Source organism: Vicugna pacos, chromosome 15 (assembly GCF_048564905.1).
Source record: "Vicugna pacos chromosome 15, VicPac4, whole genome shotgun sequence".
Classification (NCBI taxonomy): Eukaryota; Metazoa; Chordata; class Mammalia; order Artiodactyla; family Camelidae; genus Vicugna; species Vicugna pacos.
In genome coordinates this window covers 20,813,892-20,831,836 of record NC_133001.1, presented here as the reverse complement: position 1 = coordinate 20,831,836, position 17,945 = coordinate 20,813,892, and the positions used below count along the sequence as shown (strand labels likewise).

Sequence of the window (17,945 nt, the reverse complement as noted above, 5' to 3'; positions counted from 1 at the left end):
AAACTTGAAAAAGTATTTTCCAAAGTATAATCTCTTCTAATTAATTAACTAAAATACACAGCCATAGAAACTTACCTCAAGTAAGAAGTTTTAAAATTTGATAAGAAAATACTTTTTCATCATCAGTTTCTCTAATATTAAAAAATAGTCCCCATAACTCTAAGGATAACTCTAAGAATATGAATTCTATTAAAAGCAGAATAAGATTATCAAACTGTTGGTTTAATTTGCCCATTTGACTATATACCATAAAAGTGCTCCAAAAGGATCATAAGCTAACTCCATTGTAAGCCCACCAATTCAAGGCAAAATAATAGATGCCTATTTAAAATGCACTGCAAAGGACTCTCAGAAATGAAAGAAATACAATAAAAAGTAAAATAGAAGAGAAAAAACAGCCACACACAGAACAAGTGTACTATTGAAAAAGATATGATAAACTGAACACCAAGTTAGAGGAAAGGCACACAAACAGGGAGGTAAAGAATTATTAATAGACAAGTTAAAGAAGTTTGCAATATGGCCTACAAATGGCCCAAGGGGAATAAACTGTTTTGGGGATCGCCAATTTAATAAAGTGGGTCACTAGTTTTTAAAAGACAGGAACAAATGAGTAAGATTTTAGAATATTTTAAAAGTGGGTGGGAACAACAAAGATGAATAATGTGATGTTCAAAAAAAATGTGCAATACTCAATAAATAATGAACTTAATTTCTCCAGAAATTTAAGAATTTAGAATTTAATTTTTTAAATAGAATTAAAAACAAAAAAACCTCTGGAGAACCGTGCAAAGATGACCAGAATAAATAACTCAGTAACAACCTATATCTTCAGAATAATATGTAATACAAGAGTAATTACATGAATATTCAGAAAAATTTGAGCACAGCTCTACAGAAACTCTGAAACACTACTTTGACCTCTATTAGCATAGACAAAACTCTAAATTCTTACAATGAACAGAAGTATGCCATTAAAAAAAAATCTGCTATAAAGATGGCTAAACTCTAACAAATAGTTAAAATGCAACTTAATTTTCAGGTAATTGTTAAATCTCCCAGGTAAGCTATATCCTGTAAATGTAGACTTTAAGCATTCCAGCAGCCCAAAAGAACTGTAATAACACATACTAAAACTATTTTACTACATAAATTCAAAACTGAAATATGTACTAATAGTAACAAGAATTTAAACAACACACATATATAGGAATTTAAATGTTTCTAATACAAAATTAGGCATCACTGTCAAAAATACATGGCTATCTTATACATTTAAATGTTTTTAGCTGGAAATTAGGAAAAATAAAAAGAAACTAAATATCCTTATCTCCTCTTGCAAAACTAAGTATCCAAACTTCATATCATTTGTCCTATAAATACATAATTTTAAATACAGTTTGTTCAGCTTTAACATTGGCATCATCTTTCATTCTTCCTTTTCACACACTGTATTTAGAATTCCATCAATTCTTTTGCAATAGTTCTTGAACTTGCTCCCTCTTCAATCATACAGCCCGCATTGACCTAGGAACTTACCAACAAAAATATAAATGACATCCATCACTACCCATCTATCTTCTTTACCTGTTCCTCAAGCACTAATACAGTGTTAAATTCCATTGAGCCAATGATGTATTCTCGGTACTTACAATACTATAAGCAGTAAATGCTCAATAAATACTGAATGAACAAATGAATTTCTATTCTGCAAACTAATGTTCCTAAAATAATACATTTAATCTGCCAATAAGGAATTTTAAATGGCTCTCCAATGCCTGCCATATACAGCCTAAATTATACTAGTTAATTTTTAGGTTTTCCACAATCTGGCCTACTCTGGCTATGCAATTTTATATTCGACTACTCCCCAGCTTGGATCCTCTACTAAGACTAGTGCCCTCACCATCTTCCAGATAATACATATACATAATATACTTTTTCCTCAAGCTGCTTCCCTAGCTTAAAACACCCTCCTCCCCTCATCAATGGCTACCCAAGTTCAGTAATTCAAGGTATAATCAAATATAGTTTCCTCCCTATTTAGGTTTCCCTAACTATCCATCATTCTAGAGGCCAAATCAAACTTCTAACTAACTTCTAAACTTATAACTTCTGAACAGTAGGGTTCTCTAATGTACACCCACTAGCACACACTGAAAAGAAACATATAAAATTCAGAAGGAAGGAAGGAAGGAAGGAAGGAAGGAAGGAAGGAAGGAGGGAGAGAAGGAAGGAAAGAAGGAAAGGAAGGAAGAAGCTAGTAACCAGAGATTTGTTTTCAAATACAAATACATGGCTGGGATGATTCACTATTCACTAATAGATTCATCTTAGTCAGTTATATACATTCAATACTTAACACAAAAGCTTAAGTTTAAAATGAGATACTACAAGATTCTGAATCATCACATGTATATTCTATTTACAAAGATAGAAATACAGTTTAATTCATTTGCAAAAATTTTAAACAAAGAAATGGAGAAAATTAGGTTAACCTTCAATTATGAGTAAAGTCAACACTCCACTTTCCCTAAATATTCAAATTAACTAGGATTTTACTATGGTTCACCCTTTTTTAACCAGTCTTGGAAAAAATAGTTTGGAGTATTGCCTCCATTGGTTTTTCTCCACAACTTCTCATCCTCCACAACTTGGTAAAAATCCAGGTCTTAATCAACTAGGACCCAGCACCTAAAACTAAATCATCATCCTTGGTCCTTCACCACTCAAGGGAAAAGGTATAGTCATGTTGTCAATGATAATGTGAAGTTCAAAAAAAAATTTTTCTAGCCTTCACTAGGAAAGTAAGTCACATTAAGAATACACCAATTGGGGGGGTGGGTGAGGTATAGCTCAGTGGTAGAGTGCATGCTTAGCATGCTCAAGGTCCTGGGTTCAATCCCCAGTACTTCCATTAAAAAAAAAAAAAGTAAATAAATAAACCTAATTACCTCCCCCGACTAAATAAAAAAAAAATTTTAACTCTAAAAAAAAAAAAGAAGAAAGAATACATCATTTAAAAATTTCCCAGAAAAACTACTGAGATGTTCCACAAAGTTTAATTTTTAATACAAGGATTATTGTAATCAAAGTTTCAATTACCAGTCTTTATTATGCAGCTTTCTATTTTAATTCAAAATACTAATGCCTATCTCTAGTGGTAATCAAGAGATCATAGCTTCAAAAATAAGGAAATAAGTTCCTTCTCAACTTTATTCACTCTAGTCCATTTTATCCACCCAGTACCATGGTCTAACTTTGGCCCTAGATCACCATTCAGAGACACAACCTCCAAAATCTCAAATTCTGAAAGTCCCCTCTGACATCAACATCCTACACCACTCTGTCTCACTCCTTCTAAACCCACCTTCCTTCACCCTTATTGCAAAATCTAACTCTACTGGCCTGCAGCTGATGACACTCCTCACTTTAATGCTCACATTCTATTCATTTTAACTACTCACCTGAAAATATTCTGGCCCACATCTACCTGTCAATCCTCAGTTATGCATAAACTCCACTGGCCTTTTGTCAATTTCTGAGCGCTAAGCATTACTGTGTAAGTTGCTCTACCATGCTGATTGGCTTCACTACAAATGTGTGGTTTCCAAATCTCAAGTAAGCCATCAACCCTGCATGACAATACTTGTATTCATCTTTAACTGAGTCTCTTTGTGATTTCCTCCCAGCAGCCTTGTGAAATTTTCTACTTTCCTCAAACCTCCAGCCTTTTAATGTTCCTGTTCCCTAGGATATGTCATTGGCTCTCTTATATATTTTTTTTTCTGACACCCATAGTCCTTAGTTTCTATTACAAACTTAAAAGCTAATTCTCATATCTCTACATCTCTATATCTCATATCTCTATTCTAGACCTTTCTCCTAAGCACCAGACCTATGCATATCACCTGCTCACAAGATATTTCTCATTGTTAACCAGACATTCCAAAATAAACTCAAAATCACTTTCTACACTTCCCCTCCCCTCAACTTTTCATCCTCCTGTAATGCTTTACTTACAAAGGCACTACAACCATTCTTCACTCAAGTAAAAAACTTGATAATCATCCTAGACACATCCCACGCTCATTCTCCATACCAAACTGGTAACCAAGTCCAATAACTTCAGCATTCTCTCTCTTCCTTATCATTTCTACATCTGTGCAGTTTCTCTCTCTGTTCTGGCTTTCATAAGCACCAACATCAGTCCTTCTAAAACACAAATGCTATCTGTTTCAATTCCTTCAATATTCTGTAGCCTATAGTACTGTTTTTCAAGCTGGGGTAAAGTAGTGAGTGAAATCTTTTAAAGAAACAAAATTATCTGGAATCTGTGAGTATCTGTCGATAGACATCATAAGAGTCCAAGGCCCCTATTTGAAAAAGTGGCTTAATAAACTAGTTTTAGTCTATGAAAAAAAATCTTTCAATTGTGAATTTTCACTGCAAAAGAATGTTGTTATTATTATCTCTTGAAAAATAATTTAGATTACTGAAATGAAAACACAAAAATTAGAAGTCCTAAAGACCCCCAAGAATACCTGTGGACCCAGTTTAAGAAACACTAATTGTAATGGTTAATTTTATGTGTTTACTTGGCTAGACCACGGTGCCCAGATATTTGGTCAATTATTATTCTGGATGTTCTATGAAGTTGTTTTCTGGACAAGATTAACATTTAAATCAACAGACTTTGAATAGAGCAGATTGCCCTCCATAATGTGGATGGGCCTCATTCAATCATCTGAAGGCCTTAATGAAACAAAGACTGACTTTCTGCTAGAAAATTGCCTTGAACACAATGCAGTTCTTCCCTCAGTTCATGTAGGCCTACCCCATCAGATTTTGGACTAACCAAGCCTCCACAATCTGAGCCAGATCTTTAAAATAAATATATACCTGCCTCCCTCCCTCTCTCTAAATATATACACATACACACACACACACACACAAACACACACACACACTCACACCCTGTTGGTTCCGTTCTCTGGAGAGAACCTGAAATAATACACCTCTTTACAGGAAAAACTCAATCTTCTTAACGTGCTGTCTTAAGGACAGCTTCCCACTCTCCAACTCTTCAAATTCATTTACCATGTACAAGAAGCATACAATCTCTGTTTTAGCCGTACAAAATAACATACTGTTACCTGATTCCACCATTTTAATTCACATTTTCAAACTTCTTTTCATGATATTTTCTCTCTTTAAAATGTCCTTCCTCCTACTCCCACTATTTATGACTCCTATTCACCCAGTTGCTCCTACTCAACTTTTATGTCCCAATTCAAGCATTCCCTCTTCAAGAAACCTTTCCTCCTTATAAATAATAACCTCTCTCTGTGCCAACACTGTACCAAGAACATAATTCCACTATTCAGCACATATGTCACACTGCAATTTGTTTACATGCTTGTCCCTCTTAGTAGTGGACAAAGACCATACCTTATTTAACATCACATCCACAGCACCTACCAGATAGTTTGTCATATAGACTTTGTCACAGAATAAGCACTCAGAAACGATTAAATAAATGAACTGAACTTTTGAATGCACCATCCCTTCATCCTTCTCACTAAGTACTGTATTTAGATCTTGGCAAAAGTGATCTCTGCCCTGAGTCCCATTGTGGCCCTCTTCAGGACATGCCCCTCACCTCTGGACAAGAAGTCCACAGAAACAAGAGGATGTACCCATATACTCCTTCTCCTTGATGACACTCCATTTATCTGGAACTCTGGAATTTCTTGTTCAAATAACTCTAATCCAATTTCAGGACCTGCACCGGCCTCTTTCCTAGATCTCTCCTAAGGGTGGACCTTGCTACAGGCATGTACAACCTTGGGTCAAGGAGCAGCAGTTTGGAGGAGGGAGTACAAGAGCTTGGACTCGGGCATGCATGCAAGATGTCCACAGGAATGCACAGAAGACCTCTTTGTGGTGTCAGAGTCAGGGATGGGGACTGGAGGTTGGGTCCCACCACTTCTGATACAAAACTTTGAGCTTATGAATTCTAAATTCCACAAATTCTTAACTTGAATTTTAATTGTAAGGCTATGAACAAAAATCTCAATATGTTGAACATCATCAGGAAAGTTACTGGAAACCAAACTGAAGGTACGATGTGTATTCTAAAACCACATAAACACCTTCTTAGCGCAGTGGGCAGCGCATCAGTCTCATATAAAACCACATAAAACCATGGACTATGACTTGTTCATCTTACCACCTCACCTGAGCAAGATATAACAGAGGTGGGGGAAAAATCCAATAAAGGTAATTAAAATAAATAAGGAGACGGAGAGAAAATACAAGAAAAATTAAAATGTAAAACAAACTAAATTGTACAACATTAAAATAGAGAATGTCCTCAAAATTTTGAAAATTAATAAAAGTATATAACATCTTCATTCATTCCTTTGACATTTACTGAAAACTTATGATGTACAAAATCTATGCTAGGTACTGGTGATAACATAACACAAAATCTCTAGCCTCTAAATGCTAACTCTCTAGTAGTCACAGCACTATACCAATTTGGTAAAGTAGATAAGGGATCATAGGGGAGAGATTAATTAACTCTGCCAAGGGAATTCACAGGGTGTTAAAGGATGAGTAGGAATTTGCTAAGCAAAAAAAGGGGAAGGGCAGCCTAGGGGAAAATTATTATTATTACAATAGAAATAAAAGATATCAACCGCTAACATTCATTGAGCACTTGCTATGTCCTAAGCATTGTGCATAAATCATCTTATTTGATTCTCATAATAACCGTGTCATTCTCATTTTATCCTGTTTATAAATGAGGAAATTGAGAAGTAAAGTGAGGTGAGATCAACAGAGATCATTCAAAACCAAGCTATGAATGATCATGATTTCTTTGAGGCAACATAAAAAGCTGGTATGGTATAGCACAGGATAATAACAATGACAAAAACCAGCACTGGGATACAGTGGTCAACAAAACAGAAAATAGATACTATCCCTGCCTTAGTAGAGATTATGTCTACTCCAGGAAGGAAACATTATCTCCCATTTTAGAGATGCAGAAACTGAGATGTGAAGATACTAAGTAAATTGTTTAAGGTCACACACTGTGTGTGTGAGGAGTGACATCAAGTCTGTCTCATTCAAAGCCCAAATTCATTACACTTTACCCACAGCCTCTCTATTATTCACTCAACAGAAGTGTATTAAGAACCTACTGTATATCAAGCACTACGTCAGGAAGAGAGAGATAAAAGATACAGTCCTTGGCATCAAGAAATTCACAGGTTAGTCAGCACGGTCAATCACACCAGGAACTGCTACTATCAAGGTTTACTCTCTATATATAGGGTCCTAGAGAAGCACAAGGAGTACTAAGCCCAGCGTCAGCCAGGGAATGGCACAGAAGTTAAAGAAAGCAATAGAGAGGAAGTAGAAGAGCGTTCTAAGGGAAGCAAGAGTGTGTAGAAAGGCACAGAGACATATGAGAACACTGCTTGTCTTAGGGAACTGTAAATCTGCTCAATCTCTGGCTATGCTCTGAGGATTGGTACTATGCAAAGATGAAAACAGAGAATCAGGCAGCAGCCAGACCTCAAAGGAGTCTAGACACTTAAGTAATGTGTTTACTCTGAAGGCAGAAGAAATTTATTGAACCATTTTAAAGGTAAGAGTAACATGATAAAATCTGTTTTAGAGAGTTTCATATGATCACAGATGAGAAGACAACTTGAAAAGGGGCAAGCCAAAAGTAAGAAGACCAGACAGGGGCAACTGCATTAATCCCAGACTCAGAGACACATGTGAGAAACGTTTGGGAAGTAAATCACAAAACTAGTAGACAGCAACTCTGACTACATTATGAATGTGTTTTTAAAGAAGCAACAAAGACCATACCAAAATTCAGAGTCAATGCCATACTTGGTAAGACAGCTTATGTATTTTGTAATCATTTTACAGCTATTATAGTCATGAAGTTAGCACAATCTACTTTTGAATCTTAAGCACTGACAGGACTAAGGAACATTTATCAACTTCCTCTAATTAAATGGTTTCTTTAGGTACACTTTATGAAGCTGCTTCTCAGGAAATACTTTAGCAGAAGTTGGATGACCATGGGTCATATAAAAATGATTTTCAGAGTAGATGACTTCTAAAGTCCCTTAAATTCAAGACTCTAAAAGAAGAAATACCATAACAAGTATTTCACAATTACTAGGTATTTCAAGTACAGATCTCTATAGCTATCTAATGGGGCTGAATCACAGAGAGTAATTCCAAATACTACTCTGATACTATTAAAAATTTTTTTGGTACTTAAAACCCTAACATACTATGTTTTCAACTGCTTTGGTAATATGAACAGGATTACAAAATCAACTACAATGTCACAAATTCCTTAAAAATTCACAGCAAGTAATATTCTAAATTGGCTGCAGGACTGCATAAAATCTCAAACAGGAAAATGATTATTTCCACTTCACTGTCACCAAGCCCTATGTCTGATAACTAGCACTGAGGAAAAAGGACTTCATTTGGTTGAAGTAGGAAAATGCCCTGCAGCATGCAGAAGAGCTGGCCCATCATTCCAGATCTCTAAAATAGCTTCCCCTTCCCATTAGTTAAAGAGGATGGATGCCATGTCACAAGCTCTTACAGAGGTTCTTTGATTCAAGGAGTTACTCAGTGAAACCCAGGACTGATCCCTGCATACAGTGAATCCCAAATCAGTGAACAGACTCTGAAATTATACAGCAGTCAGTAAAATGGCATAAAGAAGTCAGCTCTTTACTTTCAGATTCTAGGCCGTCACTAAATTAATCAATATTCTTACACTTAATAAACACTTTAGGTGAAAAAAATAATAATTCTACCATAAGAATCCTGTAACAAAATTCTATGTCACATCTGAAAGCAGGAATACAAGACTGGCAGGGCAAAAATATAATTATAAGCATATAAACAGATTTCCATTTCTGGCCAAGACGGAATAACAGGAACCAAATTTACCCTCCTGCTTGAAAAAACTGGGGGGAAAAAAGACGAAACATATGAAGCATTTTTCAAAACAATGGACATCAGCAACAAAGGACAATAGATCCCTAATAGATGGGAAACATACAAGATGAGTCCTACAACTGCCCCACTTTATTGCCTTGAAAGAGTTTCTAGGCCACAGAACAGGAATAGGGAAACTAGGCAGAGCACAGTGGTCTCCCTGAGTTGAAACAGAACTTAGTCTGGAGACAGCAAGACTGTCATATACAAGGCAGAGTGCCTGAGACAGAGCTACACAGAAAGTTCCAGAGACGTGCAGAGGGTACACCCCAAGTCTTCAGCTGAGTACTTATCAGTATATACTACCCATGGACAGTGAAAGAACCACCAAAAAGGATTAGAGGGAACACCACCCAGTTCCTGTTCTCACCAGTCAAAGTACTCAGAAGGGTTCTGCCTCAACAGTGCAACAAAGGCAAAGTAGTACTGCCTAGCACAACTTAAAAGCAAGATCTGAAAAGATCAAATTGTTTCCAAGTAATTTAACTGCATTCCAGAACAAAGCTCAAGAATATTTTTAATGGAATACAAAAATATCCAGCACCCAACAAGCTAAAATTTCAAATGTCTGGCATCTAGTAAAAAATTACCATGCATGCAAAAGCAAGAAAACACAATTCATAATGAGGAAAAATCAATCAAATCACACAGCTGGTATTAGTAGACAGGAACATTAAGCCAGTTATAACTGTAGTCTGTATGTTCAAGAATCTAGAGAAGAAAACAGCATGAAAGCTATAGACATGAAGGATATAAAAAAAGACTGAATTTCTAGAGATGGAACTACAACATCTGAAATAAAAAATACACTGGATGGGATTAATAGCAGATTAAATATTACAGAAAAAAGATTAATGAATTTAGCAAGATTATCCAAAATGAAACAGAAAAAAGACTGAAAAAATTGAACATCAGTGAACATCAAGCAGTCTGAAATACATGTAACTGGACTTCCAAAAGAAAGGATGAAAAGAAATATATAAAGAAATTGGCCAAAATTTTTTTCCAAATTTGAACTACAAACCCACAGATCCAAGAGGCTCAATAAACTCCAAACACAAGAAATATGAAGAAAAACACATAAAGTTGCATTTACAAAGAATTCTCACCTGCAAATTCTATAACCAAATGTAATCCAGAAATTACTTACACTGATGTTAACTTTAAGGTTAACCTACTGGGTACAGTTTCAGCTGACAATTTAATAGAGTACTTTACATCAAACATTAATTTGAGTAAAGTGCTTAATAGAAATCTTGATTTCAAAATTAGCAAAATAAAGCTTTTAAAATTATACTGTTACCCTATTAGGCAAATAAATAGGTAATAAATTAAAATATATTTGTGTTGATCTTATTTTAGTAAATTTTTTTTAATATTAAAACATACTTTTTAAAAAATTTCCTTTTCCTTTAATTTATATAGGTCATCCACAACAGAAATAGGACACTGAAAAAACTTTTAAAGAAACTGAGAGGTGGAACTGAAAACAGAAGCAGATTTGAGGTTTGGAATGGAGCTGGTCCTCCCCAAAAAACAACCTGGTAACCACTATTTTGGGACACCATTACTTCAAAATATACATATATATTATTTTAAGTATAAAACTGTACCCAAAGTGGAAACAAGCAAAAGTGCCTGTTTTTAGCACCACAGACAACTCTTCAGAATTAAAAAAAAAATCTTTTTTTTTTTGGAAAAAGAATCATTCAAATTAAAAGCATTAAAGGGGAAAACTAAAGTATTTTCCTATTTTTGTGAACACACCTTTTTTTTAGGGTTCAGCATACAAATTCAAAATTTTCTGTCTAAAAACAAACAAGAAGAGAGACATAGGGGAACAAGTTCTGAGTACCTACTGTAATGGCTACCCTTCCTGTCATCTGTGTTCCCTAAAATAGAAGTCAGTTTAATTATTCTACCATTTTGGTTAGGAAATAGTGGGATATTTCAAAGATTAAAAATAGTTCCATAGAAGAGCTGCCAAAAATATATTAATTATCCCTAGAAATAATTAATATCCAAATTCCCTTTTACTTTCTTTAAAATATATACCACATTTAGATAACATATATTTCTTTGGGTGCCTATACAAATGAACACTTTTGGAAAATATGTAGTAGTATAATACAATATTTTCCTGTAGGATTAATTAACACATATATGAAAAACAGCATACAAATCTCTCCAAGCATACAGACCACAAGTATCTGAGTACACAGACTGAGAAGTTAACAGAAAACAGTAATTTAAGGATTTGACTTATACCTTCTTTCAGGTAAAAAAATCTGAAAAAAACCCTAATATCAAAAAACATAAAACTGATCATTTATATGTTATTAGTCTATTAACAGTAGACTTATTCTCTGCTAACAATTATTTATTAATAATGCACTAAATTCCCACATATATAAAAAGAAAGCCCTGAATTTGAAAGTTCCAAACTACTCTTGTAATGAGGTTGTATTCAAAAGAAGGCTACACATTTTGAGCACACCTGTAATACTCACTACACTGATGTGCTGAGAATGTATGCATGCCACAATACATATAATGGATAAAAATGGAGTTTTTATTTCACTGATTCAGCTACCAATATGATTTCGATATTCAATTGCCACTTCACAAACACTTTTCTACTTAATATAAACCAAATATCATAAACATAAGACAAAGATTTGCCTAGTAAATCATTATCTAATTGACATCAAGATTTCAATCATCTGCATTTCAAAACTAGCTCTAATACTGTAAAATGATCCCCCAAATATTAACCTAATAATTCACAAATAAATCACCTAGACTTTAGTTATCATATGCATTTTAATTACTTGCTACAACAGTCCTCACCAATTAGAACTGCTCTTTGAAATTCTCTCCTCTGAAATCTGTTATTACTTCACCAGTTTCAAATTTTGAGCCATTTATTTTTAGACACAAAGGTTAATAAGAAACATTTCTGCACCAAATGCACATAACTTTACAGTAAAGGCCTTTCCCCCCTTAGGAAACTATTCTAATTCTCCCTCTCATCTTATCAAATTATCAAGGAGGACACAATGTGGTTTGAATTTCAGCACTGAATACAGTAAGTGACAATACTTGATTTACAAAATAAAAAATAAAAGTTTCACAATTTTAACAGGTATAAATCCTGGTTTGTGATAAATGGGCTGGGCATGTTAAAATTATCATTCCTTTCAAGGTCCAATTCTTAAACTACCTAAATTTTTCTGGCCAAAGAATTAAATTCGGATCTTAAAACATAAAGTGTCTAAATTCACAGTATGCAATTTTTCAGAAAAAAAAAAGTTGCCTAAGAAGAAAGAAAAGAATACTTACATTTGGAGCATGACCTGGTTCAAGAAAACCCCATCCACCAAAGCCACATATTCATCCAGGTTGGTCCCATTTCCTGCAGCCAGAGGTCCAAACGTTTTAACCTAAGAACAGAATGATGATCATCACGACAGAACGCCCACCTCCATCTCTGCAGCCACAAATAATGCCGCAAAATATGCAATAAATACTACCCCACTTACCCAAGTGACCAAGGGGCTGGTCATGAACTGCTCCAGAAGGGGAGTAAAAATCTCGTTCTCCATTTTACAGAAAATGTATTTGAGAAAAGGAACTACCACAAAAATACGCCTAGGAAATTGGTCACTAAACGGTGAAGAAGTAAGTAGAAATCAATGAAAGTCCATTTTGGCACGGGAAAAAAATCCCATTGTGGAGGGGAGAAAAACTCTCCCTCCTCAAAAAACACCCCAGAGGAAAACGAGCCGAAATCCCGAGAAGTGGCTTCGACAGCAGCCACGAGCGGCAGGCTGCCCTGGAAATGTCTGTACCGGGCGAGGAGGGGCAGAGAAAAGGCATCTGGAGGAGGAGGAAGGGAAAAAGGGCTGGAGCAGCAAGACAAAAAGCCCGTCAAGGTTGCCCAGCTCCTGGAGGAGCCAGACCAGCAAGGCTGCCCCCAATGAATTAATCCCAAAGTGGGCTAATTGAAATCCCACGATTGAGATTATGTTAAGGGTTCCGAGCCGCCGCCAGGCTCGACCTCCGCGTTCGGCTCAACACGTTCCACCCACCAGTGGGCATGGAGCCGCTTTGACCCGCGGAGCCTCGCCTGCCCGTAGCCCCTCACCAACGACAGGCAGGGCTCGCCCCTTCCCCCCGAGCAGCCACCATCCCTCCGCCGCCCTCGAGCCTCGCTGCCTGTCCCCTTCCCCTCCCAGGGGGTGGGGGCTTGAATGTTGTCCCTAAGCCACCAGTTTCCTGAGCCCTGCCAAGCCTTTTCAGTGCGCCTCTGGGAAGCCCTGGCACAAAATCACCGCCGCGCTCCAGCCTCCTCCTCCGCCCTCTCTGGAGGAGTCCGAATAACGGCCTCAGAACCGCAGTGCCGCATCACACCCCGCTCCCCGCCGCCCAACCAGCGCCGCTAACCCGCCGTCAAAGGGAGCGCGCTTCTCCCTCCGCGCCCATATCCTTCCGCCGACTCCCCGCCCCTCCGGCGCCACAGCCTCTCGGTTGTAGGAGAAGAAAACCGCTGCATGAGCGCGCTCCCGAGCGCGCGCGCCCCCAGGCCGGCCCCGCCGCCGCCCATATCCCGGTGGCGGGCGCGTCGTGAACGCGCACTCGCTGCAGCTGCTGCGGTGGCCGGCAGCTCGCTCCCGCGCAGGACGGTTGCCAGGGGCTTGGGGGGGCGGGGATGGGAAAGGCCGAGGAAGGGGTCTGTTGCTCTCTCGCTCTTGCCTAATTATGGTTTATTTCCTCCCCGAATGCCTTCTTTGATGTGTGAAGGAAAGAGAACGAAATCCCTCTCTTTTAAACATAAGGGGTGCAGACAACCTTCTTCGAACAGTTTGATTTGATCTGTTAAACGTGCTTTCGCCAGCAAAACGGAAAACTCACTGCAGTAAATAGCAAAGGAGGCACTTCGGCCTCAAACTTGTGCGGTTTTTTTTTCCGCCTTTTTTTCTTCCCCTTCTTCTTCAAAAAAATCCAGTCCACGAAAGCATGCATGCTCTTCAAAGTTGCAAGTGAATGTAGTAGGATTTTAAATAATCAAAGCTGTCTTTCAACACGTTGGTATTCCCTGACGGAGCAAACATAATTCAGACATTGTTGGACTATTTGGCGATTGAAGAAAATCCAAACAAAATCAAGAGCTACTAAGAGGAAACATTTGGAAATCATCCAAGCTGGGTGACAAATAAACAGATTACATATTTGTCATAAATTTCAATGCTGTGCACGACTGGAACCATCAAAGTAATTTTAACAGTTACCCAGCAAAATCAAATGTTACCCCTTCTCATTCTGAAGGAAAATAAAGACTTTTTTCCCTGGGACAAAATGGCATGCAAAACAATTTTTTTGAGAAAATAAATATAGTATTATGGTTTTGCAATATGTGCTGTTTAAATTTACATAAATATCTACTTTGAGTACTTATATATTTTAAATTAGCACTGAACATGTTTTTGCCATAATACTGAATTAAGAAACAGCCCACTTTCTTAATTAGGTTAAGAGCCTGGGCTCTAGAGTCTTACTGACTGGTTCAGATCCAGTCTCCAACACTTACCAGCTGTGTGAGTCTAGGCAAGTCTCTGAACCTCTCTGCACTTCACTTTCTTAACTTGTAAAGCAGAGGTAATAATAGTGTTAAATCAAACGGCAACCTACAGTAAGTGCTCTGTAAATATTATTGCTGTTGTTTTCATCATTATTCCCTTTGAATTAAGAATCTTGAGGGGGAAATTTGAAATGTAAGTTCTTTTACTTCAGTTGCAGAGTAAAGAGTCTTGCTTTGGAGAGCAGGAAAGTGCCCCTCCCAAATCATCTTAATTAAAGTCAGGATGCATTCATGTGGCACTTTGCTAGGTGGTATACAGAGTAGAATCCTGCATTGCCCTGGCCAGTACACAAGCCTTGGGTAGTCTTAGTTGCTAGCAATCTTTTCCTTCTGCCCTTGATGATTCTTTCTTAATCACAATGCTTTATTTGGAAACAGACCAAGAGTGAGCATGCACCAAGAAGGAAGCAAAGCGTTCAAGAGCACCCAGTGCCACTTTTCTTTTAATCCTTCAGAAACTTGATTAAACAGCATGGAAGTGTTCGTGCCTATGCTATGGTTTCTCTTAAAACAAACCAAACTTCTTCATTCATAGATGAAAAATCCATTAAGTTTAACACAAAGTACAAATGAAGGGCATTTTGGACAGTGATGACTAGAGTTTAGCACAGGAGTTGTGTGTTAAGATAGCATTGTTTATCCTCTTTACATTTAGTAGCTAGCCCTCACAGAAATCTGTATTCTCCTTTAGAACCAGATGGCCCCAGATGCTTCCTGGTTTATCTTTAGGTTTTACACACACACACACATGCACACACTCAACAAAGAAACATGAGGAGTTAATTGTAAAAACAGGAAGATTTAGACCAGACTGAGGTCTGGAGTAACTTATTTGAAAACCTACCAATTCACAATTCTCTAGTTTAACAGCAGCCTTAGAAACGCTTTAAAATATCTCAAGAGTACAATGAGGAAACTTCTCCGGCAAAAGAGGGATTGTACATTATACACAATTTAATGGTCTTTGAATTGCAACATCCTGTGAGACTAAATCCAAAAAGCTTCCTCCTATTCTCATTTCACTTACGAAGATTTCTCAAGATTTCTTCAAGGTACTTTTGTGCTTTGTCGTCATTTGTCCTCAATTCATCCTTTCTTAGAATGTTAAATCCAACAGGAAAGGACTTTGGAAAAATCATACCCATCTGGTTAAGGTCTAAGTTATTAGCGCTACTTTCTTCTAATCGGAAGTTAAATGGTTGAAATGGACCGTGATCCTGTTTAGGAATCTCTGGAGAAAGATTCTCCCCTGTGCATTATAATTGAGGCTTCCCCTGTAGGTTACACATACATAACACTACTCATGTACCAAAATCACCCATGTTTACCTCCATCTTGATTTACACTAGAGGAAGTGATAGACTTACCCCAAGCCGGGCTCCTTGGTGACACGTGTTTGCAAAACTAATCACATTCATAAGTTAGTATGATAAAAATAATGTAAATACAGTAACAGAATGGCACTGTTGTTTATAATAACCAAACAATGGAAACAACCCAAATGTCCATCAATTGATAATTGAATAAATTAAATGTGGTATATCCACACAATGGAATATAATTTGGCAATAAAAAAGAGTGAAGTACTGACACATGCTACAACATGGGTGAACCTTGAAAACATGCTAAGTTAAAAAAGCCAGTCACAAGTACTGCATATTGTATAATTTCATTTACATGAAATGTCCAGAAGAAACAAATTCATAGAGACAGAAAGTAGATTAGTATTTGTCTGGATCTGGAGAAGCTGGGAGGAAATGGGATTCATGTTTCAGGGGTATGGGTTTCTTTCTGAGAAAAAAAAAATTCTAAATTTGATTGTGGTGACGGATGCACAATTCTGAGAATATACTAAAAATCATTGAATTAGATAATTTTAGTGGCTAAATTGGCAATTATTTCTCAAAAAAATCTGTTTTAGAAAAAAAGAATGGTGCTATTGCTTCATGAATGTTTTTAAAAAATAATCATACCATCAAGAAATTTAATCTCTCATGGACTTTTCAGAAGGGTCTCTAAGTCTTCTTGTTCTAAAGAATACGATTTCAAACTCACCTAAGAATATAGAAGGCATATATTTTAATTATCCAACATAATTTTAAGAGAAGCATACAATGGCACAGAGAGAGAGAGAAATTAGGTCTGTCACTTAACTTCTTTGAGCATCTATTTCCTCCACGGTAAAATGAGGATAGTGGTTTCATTCATTACTTGACCTTTGCTTAGACAGTGGACTTGTAGCTTTGTCCTGTATCTCAACTGGGCAGATGAAAGTGAAGTTGGAGATGGCAGGGCAGAGAATGGGGTCATCTTCTGAGCCCAGTCTTCAATGGCTCCTCTTAAACACCCTAATGCTGTGTTCCAAACAAAGTGAACCATCCCAAATTCACCATTACATTCCATGCCACCATCCCCTGAAATGCCCTTTTCTGCTTTCTAACAAGGTGAACCCCCAGCCTTCAGGATTCAAGTGTCACTCCTTCTGAAGCACTCCTCTTCCTCGGGTTGAGCTGACTACTCCCTCTTTTGTGCCTGCAGGTGATCTAATCTCCCTTTATTTCTGTAATTTACTCTGAATGGCATGTGTTTGCTGACATGCCCTTTTGGGAAGATGGGGAAATCCTGTAAAGTGACCTTGGTTTTTTGTCAGAGGCTTTCTTCAACCATGGTGACCAGTTTAAGTTCCTAACAACTGGCAAGAGCTCCCAGCTGAGCAGCTTCCCACAAGGACTATTCTAGCTAACTAATGACCTAGAGGAAGCATTAGCTGGTGATTACTGCTTGCCAGTGAGTTTGAAGAACTAAAAAGACATTGAGACCATAAAATACTTGGCTTTCAAGACAGCTCTTTTTCCCCCAAGTCTGTATGATTTTTTTTCTCAGAGAAAAGCATTGAAGAATACAGAAACATCATGTAATCTTTTACTTCTCAGACAGCATCTAATGATATTTATCCTCTTCAACATCCAAACTGTTTTTCATTTGTTATCATTTTGATGGAAATCTTGTAGAAGGGTATTATAATTGTCTGAGCTTTATTGGACAGCATATTCTGAAAAGAAACTGATCTTTTATTAAAGAGATATGTCAATACAATTGATCCAAATTATTGTGTTATGCTTTTAACATAACGATGTATTCAGAGGCTCTCAAGAGGTGCGAGGGTGTTTGGCCTACACTCAGAGGTCTCAGACAACTGTGTTTTGAGTTTTTATTTTACTTTCAGTAGTTTTCCTATCTTTTCTCCTGACTT

At 37.1% G+C, this 17,945-nt stretch overlaps 1 protein-coding gene across 10 annotated transcripts in view; it reads right to left on the bottom strand.

Annotated features, from left to right (window-relative positions):
• The window catches only part of CCDC88A (coiled-coil domain containing 88A), a 103,169-nt gene extending 89,624 nt beyond the window's left edge, over window positions 1-13,545 (bottom strand). For 5 of the 10 annotated variants that reach the window (XM_072937717.1, XM_072937718.1, XM_031675678.2 and 2 more), the window contains exons 1-2: window positions 12,594-13,439; window positions 12,394-12,494 (exon numbers count right to left, since the gene is read on the bottom strand). In XM_072937717.1, the coding sequence (XP_072793818.1) occupies window positions 12,394-12,494; window positions 12,594-12,656 (164 nt within the window). In that variant the 5' untranslated portion in view covers window positions 12,657-13,439. Of the gene's footprint in view, window positions 1-12,393; window positions 12,495-12,593; window positions 13,442-13,497 lie in introns of those variants that run through there. The other 5 variants (XM_072937715.1, XM_031675677.2, XM_072937716.1 and 2 more) reach the window with 3 other exon arrangements.
• Between the last annotated feature and the right edge of the window lie 4,400 nt (window positions 13,546-17,945).